Genomic DNA, 17870 nt, shown 5'->3' with positions numbered 1-17870 from the left:
CCAGTTGAGATGACACACATCTTTCCCTAAGCTTCTCAGCCTCTTAAAAGATTTCCAGTGCCTAATTAGGATGAAAACTGCTTTGTTTTCCTCATCTATTCATTCCTTGTTAAAAAATCCTGGAGTATTTTTCACACAACTGAGAAAATGTGCAGAATTAGAAGTATTTAAATATATTTCTCATACTACTTTTTCAAATAGAGGTTTTTCTCAAAGATAAAATAAATCTCCCCTCAGAACTTTCTTTCTGAAATTTTTCATGTCACCAAGAGCTGTACATCACTGACACCAAAAATATTAAAAATTTCTAAATAAAAGCAACTCACCTGCTTTCAACAGGAGATAAGCACATTTTTACAAGTTATGTGACTGCTGGAAAAATTGATCCCACTTAGGAAGATGGAAACAAATGACATAATTCATTACATAAAAGCTATGATGTTATTTTATATTCTTATCTGTATCTGCTACTAAAACATAAATCTGCAGTTATTCCTCTCTTATCTGAAGCTGAAGAGTTTGTCCTCCACTTGCACAATGGAATTATCTCCTCCAATAGGATTTCTCCAAGGAGCTGACAGAGTTGAGCTGCCTGCACCCAGATTCCAAAGATTTCTGTCTTCTGCCCTCCTGCTCTCATAAATGTCATTGCTGTTACATCTCCATTGCTGGAACACAAAGCATCACTGGTTTAAGTCTTTTTTTAATTATCCTTTATTTTCCTTGATAACTTCTTTACAAAATTCCTCTTCCATAACTGCTTTACACAGGGCTGACTTATTTCATGAAGTGCAAGGGAAGGAGAAGATTCAAAGGCTCAAAGGAGGCAAAGTTCATATTGTCACTCAGCCCCTTAGCTAGCAGCTGATGAGATCCAGAGACTCTTGCCTGTCCTCTTCCAAGGGATGAGTGGAAAAGAGCTGAGCTACAACTCTGAAATAGACCTGCCAGAAATACCTGCTATAAAGATTGTAGGTTTCCTCTTAAAGCTGAGATATATAAAAAAATTTGCAGAGTGACTTATGACAGTCTGACATCATCTCTGGGAAAACCAATTTACAAAAACTGTTATTTTTACTCTAAAAAATAAAGTCCTGCTTTCTTGTGATAAGTATATTTCTTGCCTATAAGCACCTTGATTTATGATTATTATTACATCATATTTTGTGAAAACATTACTCTTTGGAAGTGATCCTACGGGATTGTCCTGGTTACAGGGATCTAGAATATGTTGATAAATGATACCTTAAAATGCCTTAGTGATTTTATATGCAATCAGTGGGTATATTAATTGCTGCCACCCAGTGGGCTCATTGGTAGGCTTTGGCTCACCATACTATAATTTAATACATCATTGTTTGGTTAAATGATTTCATCCTTTCCATCTGAAAGAGGGTGATTTATTTTCCTCTATCAGCAGCCACTAAAAATGAATGTTTCAAGCTACAAGCTTTGGTTAACTTAGAACATGTTGTCCTACAAAAATCTTTTGTTTCTTGTAGCGTGGGAACAGCCCTGTGGAAGGCAATTATACTTGAGCTTCAAGCTAACTCTGTGTGAGATAACCTGCTTTGCCTTCTGGGCCTACCCACAAAGTCTAAGGAAAGTACTCTGTTCTATTTAAATGACAAATATTCTATCAGAACTTCTATAAGAAGTTGTTAAACGTTACACAGAGGGAATTCTTTCCTGAAAAGTGCTGGTGTTTCAGGCCCCCAGGTAACTTGCACCGGGGTTCTTGTTGCCATCAAGTTATTCACTTGACAGAGGATGTGAAAGAACCAGTTTGCAGTTTGTGTTCCTGACCTGCAGCTCCACTGGTGCCAGCCGCAGTCCCAGGCTCTCAGCCCTCCTCAGGAGCTGGCCCGGATAATGCTGAAGTGAATAAACTGCTTCTTAAATCTGGGCTGCTGTGTTAACAGCTTCTACAATCTATATAAGTGTTATGAATAATGAAATAAGACACTGGCAATGACAGCACATTATTGAGGAGCTGTTAAGTGCTGCATTATGATTTCGTTTTAATGCTGCTCCTGGATGAGGAAGCTTGCATGCCTGTGCAAGGAGGAGGAGGAGGGAGAGGAGGAAAGCTGCTTAATATTCTTCTTGTTGACCTATATTTTGAATTTATATACCTGTTTAATTTAAAGCATGTCACTTTCCAGCAGAACTGGCTATTTGGGGGAAGGTTATGCTGCTCTTTATTTTTGTGGTCTCAGAGGTCTTGCTGGACTACAGGGTGCTACAACTAGTCGCAACAGTGACAGAAAAAAAAAAAAAAAAAGAAAAAAGACAAAATAAACTTCTTGCAAGTTCCTGGGCTACCCTGTCCTAAGTTGTACAGTACAAGAAAGACATGAAGCTCCTGAGGTAAGTTCAGCAGAGGGGTACAAAGATGATAAGGGAACTGCATCACCTGTCATATGGGGAAAGGCAGAGGGAGTTGGGCTTGTTCAGCCTTTAGAAGACACAACTGAGAGGAGACCTCATCAGAGTATGTGGGTATCTGAAGGGAGCCAGGCTCTTCTCACTGGCAATAAGACAGAGGCAAAGGACAGAAACTGTAACACGTGAACATGAGAAAAAAAATTATTTTATGTGCAGTGAATGAGCCCTGGAACAGTTTGCCTGAGAGGGGGTGAAGCCTCCCTCCCTGAAGGTATTCCAGAACTGTCTGCATGAATCCTGTGTCATGTGCTCTGGGATGGCCCTGCTTGAGCAGGATCAGAGGGCCCCACTGGTGGTCCCTTCCTACCTGAATAATTCTGTAATTCCATGATTCTGTAATCCTGCAAACCAAGGCTGTCCACCACTGTGGCTGACACAGCTGACATGGGGAGGAGCAGGAGGAGGCAGGGATGAGAACAAGCATATTCTTGACTCAGAAGAGAGTATAGGTTGCTGTAAATTGTATTCTGAATTTTCCCTACAATAAGCAGAAATTTGGGAAAGAAATGCACTCCAAGTGCAGCACCTGAGGATGTGCAGATCACAATTTCAACCCTCCAGCTGGGGCTTCTGTGACAAAACCCAGTGTCCCTTTTACTGACCTTAGCCAAAGTACTGCAAAATAAAGTAATGCTCTGCAGGAATAAAGGTGAAAGAAGTTGGCCTCAGTGTTTTAAAGAAGTTAAATAAATCTAACACAAGAAACCCAAAGTATCTGGAGATTGAAGTGGAGAAGGGTATTACACCTTTATTGCTCAAGCTCAAACACAGCATGGGCACAGAGGCAGGGAAAGAGATTTATTCCAGCAATGACAGTGGAACTACTTATATGGCCAAAGACACTGGGAAATAAAATCACCTTTATTGCTCATCAATGGTAAAAAAAAAATCTTTTTACTTTCTGCCTGTAAAGCTTTTTACCTTTGATGCTACAGCAACTGACCAATAAATCACACGGTAAATGCAGTTTCCTCCCAGATTTTTAATATTTCTTCATTCCCTGGATAAGCCTCAGCTGGAGGAAAAACAAAACTCTCCAGAGTTTACCAGTTAGAAGTGTTACAATATTGATTTCACAGAATGTCCGAGATCCAGCTTGTGTTTTTTTCATCTGTTCCCCAAACAAGATACTGGACCAAAGCAGCACATCCTGGGGATTTCAGACCATACAAGAAATATCAGAAACTGGTAAAACAAGCAAAGTAGAAGGGATTCAAAACTTCCTACAACACAGGGAGAAGAAGATGTAGTAAGAAACTGTTGAGGACTTCACAGTTACTTCTCCATCATCCTAAAAATGAATCCTCTATTCAACTCTGCATTCCAGATTGCTGGCATCAAAACTGAAATTTAATGACCTGACCATTTAATTTTTCTTATATCATGGCAGCCAAGTATCACCAAAAAATGCTGAGACTCAGAAGCAGACCTCTTTCTTTCAAGAGAAAATGTGAGAAACAGCAGTGATGCATACTGGGACAAATAATCAGACAACTGTTTTTTATCCAAGACAAAATAAAGTAAGGACATTGGTCATCTTAGATTTATAAATGTAAAGTGAAATAGAGGTCCACTATCTGAGCTCTTCTTCCAGGTTCAAAACTGAGACAGACACAAACTTCTTGACTTACCTGTTCACAACTGAATTGTATTCTATAGGCTGCCAGGTGCCTGTGCTTGCCAAAGGGATGAAAAAAATATGGTATGTAGCTTTGGTAATAACATTTCTCTATTTCTTTTTTTTTTTTTCTTTTTTTTCCCCACAGCTCCATTCAACCCTCCCAATGATGCAGACAGTATGGTCAAATTTGATGCCTATGGAGACGGAATAGGACGATACAACGTGTTCAATTTCCAGTTCACTGGAGACAGATACTCCTATGTGAAGGTTGGTCAGTGGGCAGAAACATTGTCACTGGAGGTAGACTCTATCCACTGGTCCAGGAGCTCTGTCCCTGTCTCCCAGTGCAGTGACCCCTGCGCTCCTAATGAGATGAAGAATATGCAACCAGGAGATGTCTGCTGTTGGATTTGTATTCCCTGTGAAACCTATGAGTACCTGGCTGATGAATTCACTTGTGCAGACTGCGGGCCTGGAAAGTGGCCCACAGCTGACCTGACTGGCTGCTATGACCTCCCAGAAGACTACATCAAGTGGGAAGATGCTTGGGCAATAGGTCCCGTTACCATCGCATGCCTGGGCTTTATTTGTACTTTCATGGTCATTGGAGTGTTCATCAAGCACAACAACACACCCCTGGTCAAAGCCTCTGGCCGTGAACTGTGCTACATATTGCTCTTCGGGGTCTTCCTGTCTTACAGCATGACTTTCTTCTTCATAGCCAAGCCTTCTCCAGCCATCTGCACCCTGCGCCGTTTGGGGCTGGGAAGTTCCTTTGCCGTCTGCTACTCTGCCCTCCTGACGAAAACGAACTGCATCGCCAGAATATTTGATGGCGTAAAGAACGGTGCTCAGAGGCCCAAGTTCATCAGCCCCAGCTCTCAGGTGTTCATCTGCCTGAGTCTCATTTTGGTGCAGGTGGTGGTGGTGTCCGTGTGGCTCATCTTGGAGGCGCCAGGCACCAGGAGATACACGCTTCCCGAGAAGAGAGAGACTGTCATCCTGAAATGCAATGTCAAGGATTCCAGTATGTTAATGTCCTTAACATATGATGTCATCCTCGTGGTTTTATGCACTGTGTACGCCTTCAAAACCAGGAAATGTCCAGAGAACTTCAACGAAGCCAAGTTTATCGGTTTCACAATGTACACAACGTGCATCATTTGGCTGGCCTTTCTCCCTATATTTTATGTGACATCTAGTGACTACAGAGTAAGTCTTTGGACATCTGTTTCCATAAATCATATGCAACACTTTAGAGGACCATGTCTGCATTCTCTAAAGCCTTTTGTTCCACTTATTTTGTCCCCTGGGTCCCTTGCCAACAAGTTCTCTTTCAGTGTTACCAGATTTTGGCTTACTTCTAAGAAAGGTGGTCTCATTCCTAAAAGAATATGTGCAGTCAGAGCTGGAAGGGATTAGTACTGTTAGTCTGACTGTAATAGAGGCATAACATATGGATTAAGCATTCATTTGGGTCCATCACTATCTGAAGTCACAGTCCTAACAGAAACCCAGTAGATCGTGACCCAAAATTAATCATAATGAGTTATTTGGCAGAAATAGAGCTTAAAATAAAATCTGTGCTAACCAGTCTCCTTCTGCAAAAGAATCTGCTATTAAAACATGATATTTCCTTTCAAATAAAAAAATATAAGGATAGAATTTCAAACTTTACTATGAAACAGAGTTGTTAAAAAAAACCTCAACAAACGTTCTACTTAAATACAGAACTTTTTATTCTTTCTGCACTTTACAAAACACACGCTCACTGAGCAGTAAATATTGTTCAGCCTTCACCAGCAAACTTTAGAAACATTAAACTGTTTAAATTGTCAGATAGTGTTGCAAAGCTTCAAGTTCAATAAAATCGTATTTTTGAACAGAAGGAAATTGTCTCAGAAAAAAGATTCAGATCTGCTCCACTGGAAATCTCACAGTTATTATGATGTGAGAAGTGACAGTGGGAGCTGGCCCTTGCAGCAGTTTTCAGAGAATTAGTTCAACTTTCTGCCCAGAAGAAAGGTAGATTACCTTAGGGGGGTATTATTGCCAATAGTGTGTACATGAAATAGCATATAAAACTGAGGAGCTAATAATGTCAGTTAACTTACTTTTGGTGTGGCCACCCTGGAACAATATATTTAGTGCTATTTTACTCAGCTTAGGAAATGTACTGAAAACCTCTAGAAAACAAGGATAAGTAACAAATGACGCAGTGAGACATGCAGAGTGACAGTAAAAGAGCTAAATATATTTAGTCTAGACAAGAGTAAACCCAGAGAGACGTGATCACAGACTATAAATAATTTCAAGGCAACAAAACTAGAGGAAGGGATTATTCAGTCTCAGGAGAAGTTAGAATAGCAAGTAATGGATTGAAGTTAATGAAGGAAAAGTTTAAGGAAGGCACTAGGGAACAGCTCAGGACACCCAAAGCAATCGGGAAGACAGACACAAGATGAAGGAAATATCAGTGCAGACAGTCACATGAGTGGGCAGTACAGACAGTAATGGCCAAGAGGAACATGACTTGATTGTTCAAGCAGAATTTTACAGCCTTATCTCCTGAGTGGAGTTTTTGAAACCACTTGTAGGCATTGAATTTATATACAAGGTTCCAAATAAACCAACTCAGGTATTACAAAATCAGCAGAAAACACTTTTAACATATTTTTGATACCTTCATGACAAGCCTACACTTTGAAAAACCCATATTTAATTTCCATGCAGTATCACAAGTTGACTCTGAATCAACTTGTGCCATCCTAATGTAGCCCTAGTCTAGCAGCACCACCAATAAACAGCCTTAAATACAGCCCCACTCAGCCTGGAATAATCTTCAAATTTGCTGGGGATACACTTGATCCCTTCATCTATGTCATTTATGATGATGTGGTAAAACACTGCTCCAAATATGGACACCTGAAGGACATCACTTGTCACTGATGCCTGTCAGGACTCCGAGCCATTGTCCTCTGGATGTGACCATCCAACCTATCTCTTATTCATCTAACAGCCCAGTCATCAAATCCATATCTCTCCAGTTTAGAGAGAATGGTGCTGAGGGCACCTATCAAAGGCTTTACAGAATTCCAGATAAATTAGATCTGTAGCCCTTGGTGAAGCAGTGTTGGCTGTCCCAAATCTTATCCCTGTTCTCCGTATGCCTTAGCACAACACATGGTCTAGTGGGATTTTCTCCACTCTGCCAGCACACCAGTCTCATCTGTGAGGCCAAGTTACACACTGAACCACTGGAGTGACCTGGATTAAAAAGAGCCCTGTGGGATGGAGCTATTTTTAACCCAAATCATTTAATTGATTGAGTGTATAATTATGCCAGCACAGCTGAGCTGCTCCAGGCAGTACAAACCCTGGGAAAAGCAGGGTGGGGGAAGAGGGCTTTTATAGTGAAAAAAAGCAATTTGAAACTAATGAAAATAAAGGTAGCTTCATTTACTCTTGTTTTATGAGAAAACTCCTGTCTTGTCTTACCCATACAGCACCCAGTTCCATATTTACCTGACCTGACAGCACAGGTCTGTGGACAAAATGTAGAGGTAAAGCCGAATGTGAAAGTGTTCCTTTCTCATGCAGGCTCTGTTAGATCTTCCATGTTCGCTCACCCTGTGAAAGCTGAGCACATTTCATGGTGTTTGCAACATCCACGTTGTGCAAAGAGTGATTATTAAATGATCACATTAATTATTCTCATTGATGACAAAACACCAATTGTGCTCAGTATATAAGAAAAGCAACAATGTCCATTCCCCACTCTATTTTCCAATTTGCACAAATTATTTCTGACATTTCAGGAGATATGAGAAGCATTCCCACGGAAGAGGGATAATCTCAAAGAACTGCAGGAGTATAACTAAGGAAAAATGATCCATAGATGTATAATCATTCAAATTAAGCAGTAGAGTTTAAAGCAATTTAATTCAACATCTTAATTAAGCAATCTGCTTGGAAGGAAAGAATATAAACTGAAAATGAGGCAGTAAACTGGCACCTAGTTATACTATTGAATAAAAAGCATAAAAGATAGACAGTGCCAGCAAAGTTACACTAACAAATGCCCCAAGGCAATTATTCTAAAATCCTGCAGCCTTACAAACAATTCATTTCTGAGCCCAAAAAGTGAGATCTCAAAATCAAGACACTTTTCAGACCCAGTCTGAAAACAGTCACCAGATATTATCTTTACTCCAAATCACACCTATATTTCTGCAAGGGCTTACTCAAGTTCTCTGGTTAGGGCTAGAGCTTTAGACCAAACTGGTTTCAGATGGATGCTTTGCATGAGACCCCTGATGTAAACCCACATAATGTACACTATGTGTGAGCTGGTTCCCCCTGCAGCCAACACTGCTCAGATATTGCATGACAAGTATTAACTCTGATGAGGTTAGAGACCAAGGGTAGGAGAGAAAGAGAGCAGATCTATCCTTTCTGTGCTGAAACGAGGGAGAACACACTCAATCTCTCTGACATGGAGACACACAGGGCACCACCAGCACCAGCACCTCATTCCCATGATACAGGGATTGGGAATTATAAGGATGCAACAGAGATTCACACCAGCCTGCACCAGTGCAAACCCCCAGGACTGTGGTTCATGCTGCTATGTAGAAATGTTTCTAATATTTTGCATTTCAGAGCTTTCCATACTGAAACACAGTGCTTTGTGCCCACTCTCTCCTAGGTGCAAACCACCACCATGTGCATCTCTGTGAGTCTCAGTGGCTTTGTTGTGCTGGGCTGCTTGTTTGCACCCAAGGTGCACATCATCCTTTTCCAGCCCCAGAAGAACGTGGTCACTCACAGGCTCCACCTCAACAGGTTCAGTGTCAGTGGGACCGGGACCACTTACTCACAGTGTAAGTAACAAGCCTGACACCTTTCTGTGGGGTTGTGGTGAGTTCGGGTAAAGACAAGGTGGGCTGAACTATGTAACCCTGTGAAAGTGTCATTTCCCTCGTGTCTGGAGAGGAAAACTCATCCCCCTCGCATGGGAGTCAGCTCAGAGCCTGCTCTGGAGCTCACTGAAAGTTTTTGGCAGGCACTGGCTCCAGCCTGCTGCACACACCAAGCATCCCCTGTGTCTCTGTGTCTCTGGCAGTGAGACAGGAGCAGATTGCCTTGGAGTACTCCTGTCAGAGCAGCACACTGACAGGATCTGGGCCACAGCGCAGCGTGCTCTCAATGGCTCATCACCTGCACCCTGAGGAAAGGCTCCAAGTCTGCAGAAAATGCATCCGAGGGATGCCATAAACTGCATCTCTCTGCAGAGCATGATCAATAGCCTTTGTCAGTGCCACAGCCTGGCAAAGCAATCGGTGTTCTGCTGCAAGGACAACTCAGTTGCTCTGATTCCCTTCTTTCCCTTATCTTCACTCTCTTCATCACAAGCAGGTTCACAGCTGTGATTTTATTTTGAGGCTGTCACACCTTTTCTGGGTGAGCTGCTCAGAGAGTTTTATGGATTACAAAAAAAAAAAAAAAATAGGTCACATGTATATTTGTTCGGATTTTTTTCTTTGTCTAGCTTAACTAACTGATCAAAAATGGGAGCCGATTCACAGAGCTCTCTGTACAGCATGCCCACCCTGGAAATCTACTTGAAAAGCACTCTACAACTGTGAAGAGGAAGGGAATAAGAGAGAGAGGAAAGGGGGGACAAAAGCAAGGCTTTTCCAGTAAGTTCACAATAAATTAGCCTGAGGTTTTTGAGTGTCACTTAAATTTCAAAATTGTCTCAAAAGCTTTGGCACTTCAGATTTCAGACAGAGCATGGAAGTAACTTGTCACCCTGCTATGTATCACGTTAACAGGGATTGGGAAGTGAAGGGATCCCAGCCATCCCTGGCTCTCCAATCCCAAAACACACTGTGCAGGAATGCCTAGGGTTCCTTAACAAGAGCTCAGCCATGTGGCTCTATAGGTCCCCAGTTTCCTCAGTCAGGGCTGCATCCAGTCCTGACACCAGAGAGCAAACACTCCTTGCTGTTCTGGAAAATTTAATGACATGGCACTATGTGCCTGAAGTGCTGAACACTCCCAAAAGACCAATCAATTCTAAAAACTCTTAGAAGTGTGGTCCCTTGGTGAAATGGTAAGTCCCATGAGATTTTTTTCATTCTTTATCAATTTTGTGTAAGTGGTCTTTCCAAGTTTTTTAATACTATCATCCTATGGAATGAGCTTAGAAATAATTTTGATTCATAAATACTTTGGATTCTGGGTTGCATTTTGGAATTTTATACTTTCATTTTAATGGCTACATTAAAACACGTGTAAACACATGTGCAAACATGCAACTGAGTGACATCCTCAGTGCACATCTTCACTTTAAAACCTGCATTTTCAGGCTCGCAAACAGCTTGAGGACATTAAGAAAAGCATAAAAATCCAGACTTACAATCTCTTATGACTTCATTGTTTAGAAAGGTTGCTGCAGTTATTTACTTTTACTGCTTACACCTAATTGAATTAGGCTGCTCCCCTTGTTGGACTTTTTAGACGATGGAAAGACATGGAAATAGGGCTAAAATGTCCATCACGTTACAAAGGAAACAGCCCTATAGTTTCCATCTACGACAATTATTTGGGAAAATAACACTGTCTATCACAGTCACAATATTTCCAGGATGAAAAATCTTCCCTTACACCCTTCCACTAATTTTTAAATTGTTTTAAATAAATTTCTATTATGTTTCTTAACTGTTTAGTTATTTGAAAAACTCCAAAAAGGTTGCCATTCAAATTGGTCCTAATCTTTGTCTAAAGTATTCCTCTTACCACTTCTGGGGCTGTCAGCTTGTTTGTATTTTGGTCTCAATGGCATTTCTGTCATTCAAAAACTTAATATCAAACTCATCAAAATTAGCTTTAGGGCATTCTAGCAACTTTGGAAAGCCAAGTTTTATGCATTATCAGAGCTCTAGAGGTCAGTGTTTTTCCCATCTCCATGGATTCCCACCTCCATTGCATCTCAGGGCTGCCACCACCTCTTCAGTCAGGAATGCCGTGAGCATAGTGGTTCTTGAACAGCAAGTAACACACAGACAGTTTTTAACACAGCTTCCTGAACCATGAGAACTGGTCAAACACTCTGAGAAAAGGTGACATTCATAATGCTTTTGGGTAGTCCAAGTGTTAGTGTCAAGCTCTGATCTTTTTGATAGTTGAAAAATATATATATACACACCAAAATATACATATATATTTATTTTATTTATAAAATATAAATATATGTATATATATATATTTAAGCCAAATTGAGGCAGGGTAAGAGTGTGTTTAGGTATATGACATGTTTTGAAATGTATATCTTTGTACACATTGTTTTGGTTCTGAAAATTCCCATTTAGCAGCATGCTAAGTTCTGCTGCCCCAGTAGCATCTCACTCATTAGGATTTTCTCCTGTTTTCCTCTTTTATGTGCTTCAGCACCCATAAATCTTCACAGAGAACTCACCTTCCTGAATTCATAAGCACCTTCATGATTCAGACTAAGCTTCCACACTCAGATGTCATTTATCCAAGTTACATCGGCATGGAGAACTGCACACAGAGCTCAGCTCCTCCAGGTGGCCTGCTCAGGGGTCAGAAGGAGAATTGAACCTACTATTTATAGCCAGACTGGCATTTTTTTTTCCCTCTGAATTTATTTTCCCAGGCCTGGCTCCAAACTACACCTGATACAATTTGATATACAACTGTGAGATTAACTCACAGTTGTCCAGCTGTGAGCATGGGTAGAGGAGACAATGCTCTCAGGCACGTGGTGTCATTCTTGGGGTTGCCCTGTGCTCAGCCAGGAATTGGACTCAATGGTCCTTGTGGGTCCCTTCCAAGCCAGGATATTCTGTGACTCTCTGATCCTAAGTGGCACACTGACAGCAAATTCAGATCTGCCTGTTCTTGGCTGTGTAGGCAAAGCTGCAAGGTCACCATGGTAGTGCCAGGCTCCTGCATTGTACCTCTGGTTCTTTTCCTTGGATTATCTAAGCAAAATGAGGGACAGCCAGGAAGAGGGAGATCAAAAGCATGAACTTGAGCCAAATCACAACTTCTGCTGATGTCACACTTTTGTCCTTGGTCTCAACACAAAGTGAAGGTGAAGTGTCTCTTGCATATCCAGCAGTATTCCAGGAAAGCCCTTGGCAGCTGCTGTAAGACACAGAGTGCAGCTCAGAACCCTGCAGGGCCAGTGATTAACACTGCTGAGGTTTGTAGTGAAAAGCAAGGTCTTTTGTTCTGTCTCAGGAGAGCTGGATGCTCGGTGTGAACACTTTACTCCACCCAGCAGAGTTAATAACTGCATCCCAGCACTAGAAGAGAGGTGCATGCTGTGCAGGAAGCCTGGAAACTTAAAAGGCAAGACCACTCATTTCTCGCCTACCACCATATATTTCTGTCCAATTTTTATATCCTCCTGACCCAGTTACCATAGTATTTGAGCTATTCATGCTTGTCAGTGTGTTGGACTTCAAAAAAAAAGCCTGAAGCTAAAAAAATTCTGGTTAAGTGACTGATGTTCATGGAAACAAAATGCTTTTGCCTGTAGCCATACTGCAGTAGAACAGGGATTTGAATCAGGTTTCCTGAGCAGAACTGATTTTTCTATTTTTTAACAAAAAGTAGAAATAGTAATAACAACAAGAAAAATTAAGGTCATTGTGCTGCCACATTATAGCCAGTTAAAAACAGAATACAAAATACAAATTAATTTTTATAAATCACAGACGTGATGCCCTGTGGTCTTTTACATACAACAGTTGCTCCACACCTCTGACTCACAACACACATCCATGTTGTGAGATCAAATTCCATTGGCCCGATCCAGAAGAGGGGCTCATTCTTGGGTCTCTTGTTTCAGGAAGATGTCCTGCCCCATGAGCAGTAGGTTAGTCCAGTAGATGCCTCCAAAGTTCTTTTATTAAAGCTATTCTGTTTTCCATTAAATATTTATTCAGTCAATGAGAGTGAAAAATACCAGCTGATTGGAAGAAAGAATATTTTTTCCTAAAAATTATACTGAGCATCTTTACAGAGCCTGTGTGCAACTGAAAGTGCAGCCAGCACCAGATGTGGAAGATTGAGCATGCCCTTGTCAGCTGCATAAATTTACACTGGATGATTGAGTTTACTAAGTCATTGCTTGCCATGTGTTTTCTTTGATGAAGGCATCACATTTCTCTGGGTCACTGTCACCATTAACCTAATGTATCTTTCAAAAAGCAGCTTTCTGGTGCCCTGAGCAGAGATGTCATTGAGCACCTGAAAACGCATTCCTGATGCCCAATGGATAAAATGGATAAAAGATGAACAACAAGCAGTTTCCTTTTAAATTAAAATCCACAAGACTTAATAAGCAAAATAGGGTAATACATTCTCTGCTCAAAATACAAATACATTCAGAAATAGATTGTTAGGTTCAGTTGTCACCTAATAACACTAAAGCAATGAAAATCTGATGTATAAAATGTTATACCATATAAACAAGTTTATCAGAATCTGGTTCTCACCTCTGTATGCATACTGAATCCTGATCCACAGCTTCTAGAAGTGAAGTGTATTATAGGCAGAAATTATTCTGGGATTAGGTGAGAAATAATCTTGCTTTTAAAGTCAGTTATTAAAAAGTTTCTTCACCCAATATGTTCTTATTTTTATTAATTAAAAGGTCATTGACACAGAATTCTAATAGGGTAGATTATCTCCCAGACTTAAAACTACATGTATTTCCTTCATTAATGTCCGCTCCAATTATGTGAAAGCTCAAAGTATCAGACCTTAGCAATTCTTGCCAATAAAACAAAAGATTCAAAGGTTCACTTTTTTCTGCAGAGGTATTTTTAGCACTATTATATATTTATTAATTCACACTACCATGCAAAGTGCTACAAAGTGAGACCCAGTGGCACAGAATCATTAAAAAAAATAAAAATAATGTATTTTATTCCAATGCTTCTTGGAGAAGTGTAATCACCCTCTGTGCTCCCAGTGGGCAGTCAGGGGAAATCAGGTTTCTTCAGAGGATGCTTCAGCCTGAGGTCTGAGTTGCCATGCAGGGATGCAAGCAGCACCTCCATCAGCTCTGCTGCTGACATAGGCAGTGACTCTTCACTGGGCACCTTGGTTAAGTGGGGTGAGATGGTCCAGACCAACACAAATTCTAATCCTGTGTGTTGCCCCTTTTTGCTGTGCAGAAGTCAGTTGATTTTTCCCTCTCTTTCTCTTCCAGCATCTGCCAGTATGTATGTGCCAACCGTGTGCAACGGGAGGGAAGTTCTGGACTCCACCACTTCGTCTCTGTGATTGTGGCTCGTGGTTCAGTTCTTGAGTTTTTAGACTGTTAGGCAAAATTTTGCACATGTTGTGCACTCCAGAGAACACCAGAAAACAAAAGACATCCAAGCAAAATTAGTACCTTTTTTTAGAAACAGTGTAATAAATTATTTTTGAGGATTGTACAGTATATAGTGACGTTCTGGAACTTTTTAGACTGATTTTAGCCCTTCTGTTGTTAACGGTTGTAAGGGACATGTAAATAACCATGGTTCACTATGTGCATAGTCCTGCAGTAAGGGAGTGATTGTTGCAAGCACAGTTGCAATGTTAGGTGACTTCTTTCCTACGAATTTTTTTTGTAGCTCCTTGTTGTAATTAACTTAGACTGCATTTCTATGTTGTATGTTACAGTTACCGTACGTGTAACAGATTGGTTTTCTCAGCACAAAACAGCAGTATTAATGTAAAGGCACCAATAATAAAAAGATAAAAGTTTTTCAGCATGGTTTCATTTTTGTTCCTTACTCTCTCAAGGTCATTACATTTTTCTAGAGAGTAGGTTAGGTAAAAGGATAAAAAGTCTGGAGCGTGTGTACACAGGTATTTGTGTGTTGGTTGGTGCCTGTGCTATAAAATCCATATCACAATATATGTGCTTATGATTGATGCTTTTTCAAGGTCACGTAGAAATTCCCTCTTAAACCTCCCGCATTATTCAAGCATCTCAATTTCTTTTTCTGTTATTAAAAGATAGGGTAATTTTCAAAAGTGAAAATGTCTAATTTCATCTTAATGAGATATTAGCAAAAAAATTTTGACTCCTGGTTCACTCATTTGGCATGACTAAATGCTCTCATGCACACAATAGACTGGTAGCATATAAAAACAAAGAGAATTTAGATTAGCTTGGAAGAAAATCTGTCACAAAATTAGCTAAGACTGTTTAATACCTCTATCCAAAACAAAGCTGGTTCAGCTTTTTCTTTGCATCAACAATTCTGTGAAGGGTAAATGGAGCACCACAGAGACCAGAAAGTCAAAAAAGAGAAATGCAGGGGACATTTACACCCATCTCTGGCATAACCTTTGCATTCAAACCAAATGCTGTAAGACACACATACCACCTACTTAGACAATTGCAAAATACCTTAAAAGTCTGGCTTTTGAAACTGCACTCTTAAAGCTGCCCTCACTCTGTTGAAAAAATCTGAAATCCTCTCTTCTGCCAGATCCAAAAAGTCATTAAGGAAACAAACACACCTTTGATTAATGTCCCTGAGCATATTTACCTAAGGGCTTGTCCCCACTGATCTCATTCCAGCTGAGGTCAATAGCAAAATTCTCATTGACTTCAAAGGAAAGACCAGCAAGGCTTGAAAGTCAGACACTGTGGATACATAGTGTGGGATGAACATGTTCTCTGGAGCCCAATTCTCCTGCATTTGCAGAGTTTTTCACACATTTCTGGAAAGCTGCAAGTCCTACAGGGCTGAACTGGCAAAAGAAGCAGCTGTTATTTGGAATGCAAAAATTAAAGATGCAGGTTCTTAAAATTCCTACTCAATGATGGATGCTTGTATTTTCTAAACATCCACACATCCACCAGCAAAGACCTCTTGATGTCAATGCTTCCATGACAGAGGTAGTCATTTAAGCCTCTGCACCATGGAGTTGTCCAGAACAGGAATCTCTGTGACGTTCCCCAGGATGGGCATAGACCAGCCCACCCTACCTGCAGAGCTCTGCATTCAGCTTCTTCCTCTCCACAACCTCTGGCACACCTGATGTTTCTGGCTTGTTTCCCACCTTGATGCAGGGCCCAGGGTCAAGTTTTGACAGTCAGGGAGTCTTCCTTTCCAAATCAAGGCCTCTTGAAACACCTCAGGTTGGGCAGCTACATTCATTTGACTTTGGAGTGTTCTTTTGTGGACAAAGAGGCTGGTCACAGTGTGACAAAAGATCAGAATATCTGACCATAAATCTGATGTCTTGTCTTTATGGAGCTCTTAAAAATGCCTAGGCCAATGAGAGTTTCTTCTCAATTTTTATGGAAAGCCACAATCAGGGTCAAATCCACCTCATCTAACACTCATTGTTTACAAGGACTAAGTAGATAGCTACATCTGAGATTGTCAGCCCCTCTCCCTTTGTACTCAGTGGAAGGAAGTAGGCATAATTCTCCCGGCTTGTCTCAGGCAGACACTTCAGGCAGGGATGAAACTCTCCAAACAAAGGCGAGCACAGATTGCTCAGATCACAGAGTTTGCACTAAAAATTAAGGCATTGTGTCAGATGAATTCCAGCCCCAGAATGAAAATTGACATTACTGAAGTTAATTTATAGCAGGTGATGATCTCACTGTGCTGGAGTTTTCATTCATTTTGATAGCACTATTGAGAAAATGACCCAGTGTCTGTGTCTGAACACCTGCTATGAATACTTAGTTGGCTTCAAACCACTTGCATGTGGGGTTTTCATAAAAAAAAACCAACCCAACAACCAAAACATGAAGAGCTCTGGACTTCTATCCCCACTGAATGCTCCTGATATTACTGTACTTTATTTGGCTTTGTCTTGAAAGCTTTTCACTACTTTCCGTTGGCTGTCCACAGATGCAGATTGTTTGGTATTGCCTGATGAAGTAATCCAGTTTCAAAACACAGCAGAACAGAAAAGGAAAATGACAATATTTGGCTTTCCACACCATACTTGCATAAAAACCTTTTAAGAAAGGGAATTGTAATTTTTTTTTCTCTGTTGCTGTCTCACATCACTATTTTAATTTCTCTATTTATAACAGTTTTTGTACCCACTCATGTAAAACTTGAGTTTTGACTAAAAACCTTTTCTAGTCTACTGCTCCCATCATATTTAAAGATTTGAGCAATTCACCTCAAAGCAGAAGGGGTCCTGTCACAGTTCCCTGTGACAAGTACCCTGGCTGTGAGCCTTGAGAGTAATCACACTGCTCTGAGCCCTGCACACTCAGGAGTAAAATGCTGAAATCAGAGGAAATGCTGTGAATGGGGGCAAGGCTTAACCCAGAATCTACAAGCATCTACCCAGCCTAAATGGAGGCTGAAGAAAACTTTAGTTTTTTATTCAGTACTTCAGCTCTCTGATAAAAATCACAATTGCAGAAAGGTTTGTGAAAATCTGATCACTTTTTTAATTTATTGGCAGAATAGAAAAATAAGACTCAAAAAGTTTATTGCAGGCCAATCTGAAATAAACAAGGTTTGTGGGTTTGGTTTCTTTTGTTCATGGGTTGTGGTGTGGTTTTGGGTGGTTTGATTTTTCTAAAAGAGTTGTTTGGTTTTAAAAATCTTTAATGAATTCTGAAAACAAGGCCAAAGTCTACTATGGAAACCCAAAATATTTTATTTTTTCTTCAAGCGATTGTTTTTCCTTAATTAATTGAACACAGCTGGTTTCACCCACAGCCAAACCAATTTAAAAATGAATTGTCTTTTCAAATTGAAAAATCAAAAGCTATTTA

The 17870-nt window shown here is 40.5% G+C and overlaps 1 protein-coding gene across 2 annotated transcripts in view; it reads left to right on the top strand.

Moving 5' to 3' along the window:
• Positions 1 to 14439, top strand: part of LOC131572810 (metabotropic glutamate receptor 3) — a 44491-nt gene extending 30052 nt beyond the window's left edge. The window contains exons 3-5 of one of the 2 annotated variants that reach the window (XM_058826181.1): positions 4215 to 5281; positions 8778 to 8952; positions 14325 to 14398. In XM_058826181.1, the coding sequence (XP_058682164.1) occupies positions 4215 to 5281; positions 8778 to 8952; positions 14325 to 14398 (1316 nt within the window). Of the gene's footprint in view, positions 1 to 4214; positions 5282 to 8777; positions 8953 to 14324 lie in introns of both variants that reach the window. The other variant, XM_058826182.1, reaches the window with a different exon arrangement.
• The last annotated feature ends 3431 nt before the right edge of the window (positions 14440 to 17870 follow it).

This window comes from Poecile atricapillus, chromosome Z (assembly GCF_030490865.1).
Source record: "Poecile atricapillus isolate bPoeAtr1 chromosome Z, bPoeAtr1.hap1, whole genome shotgun sequence".
Lineage (NCBI taxonomy): Eukaryota > Metazoa > Chordata > Aves > Passeriformes > Paridae > Poecile > Poecile atricapillus.
The sequence above is the reverse complement of the archived record's forward strand: the minus strand, read 5'-3'. Positions and strand labels throughout refer to the sequence as shown.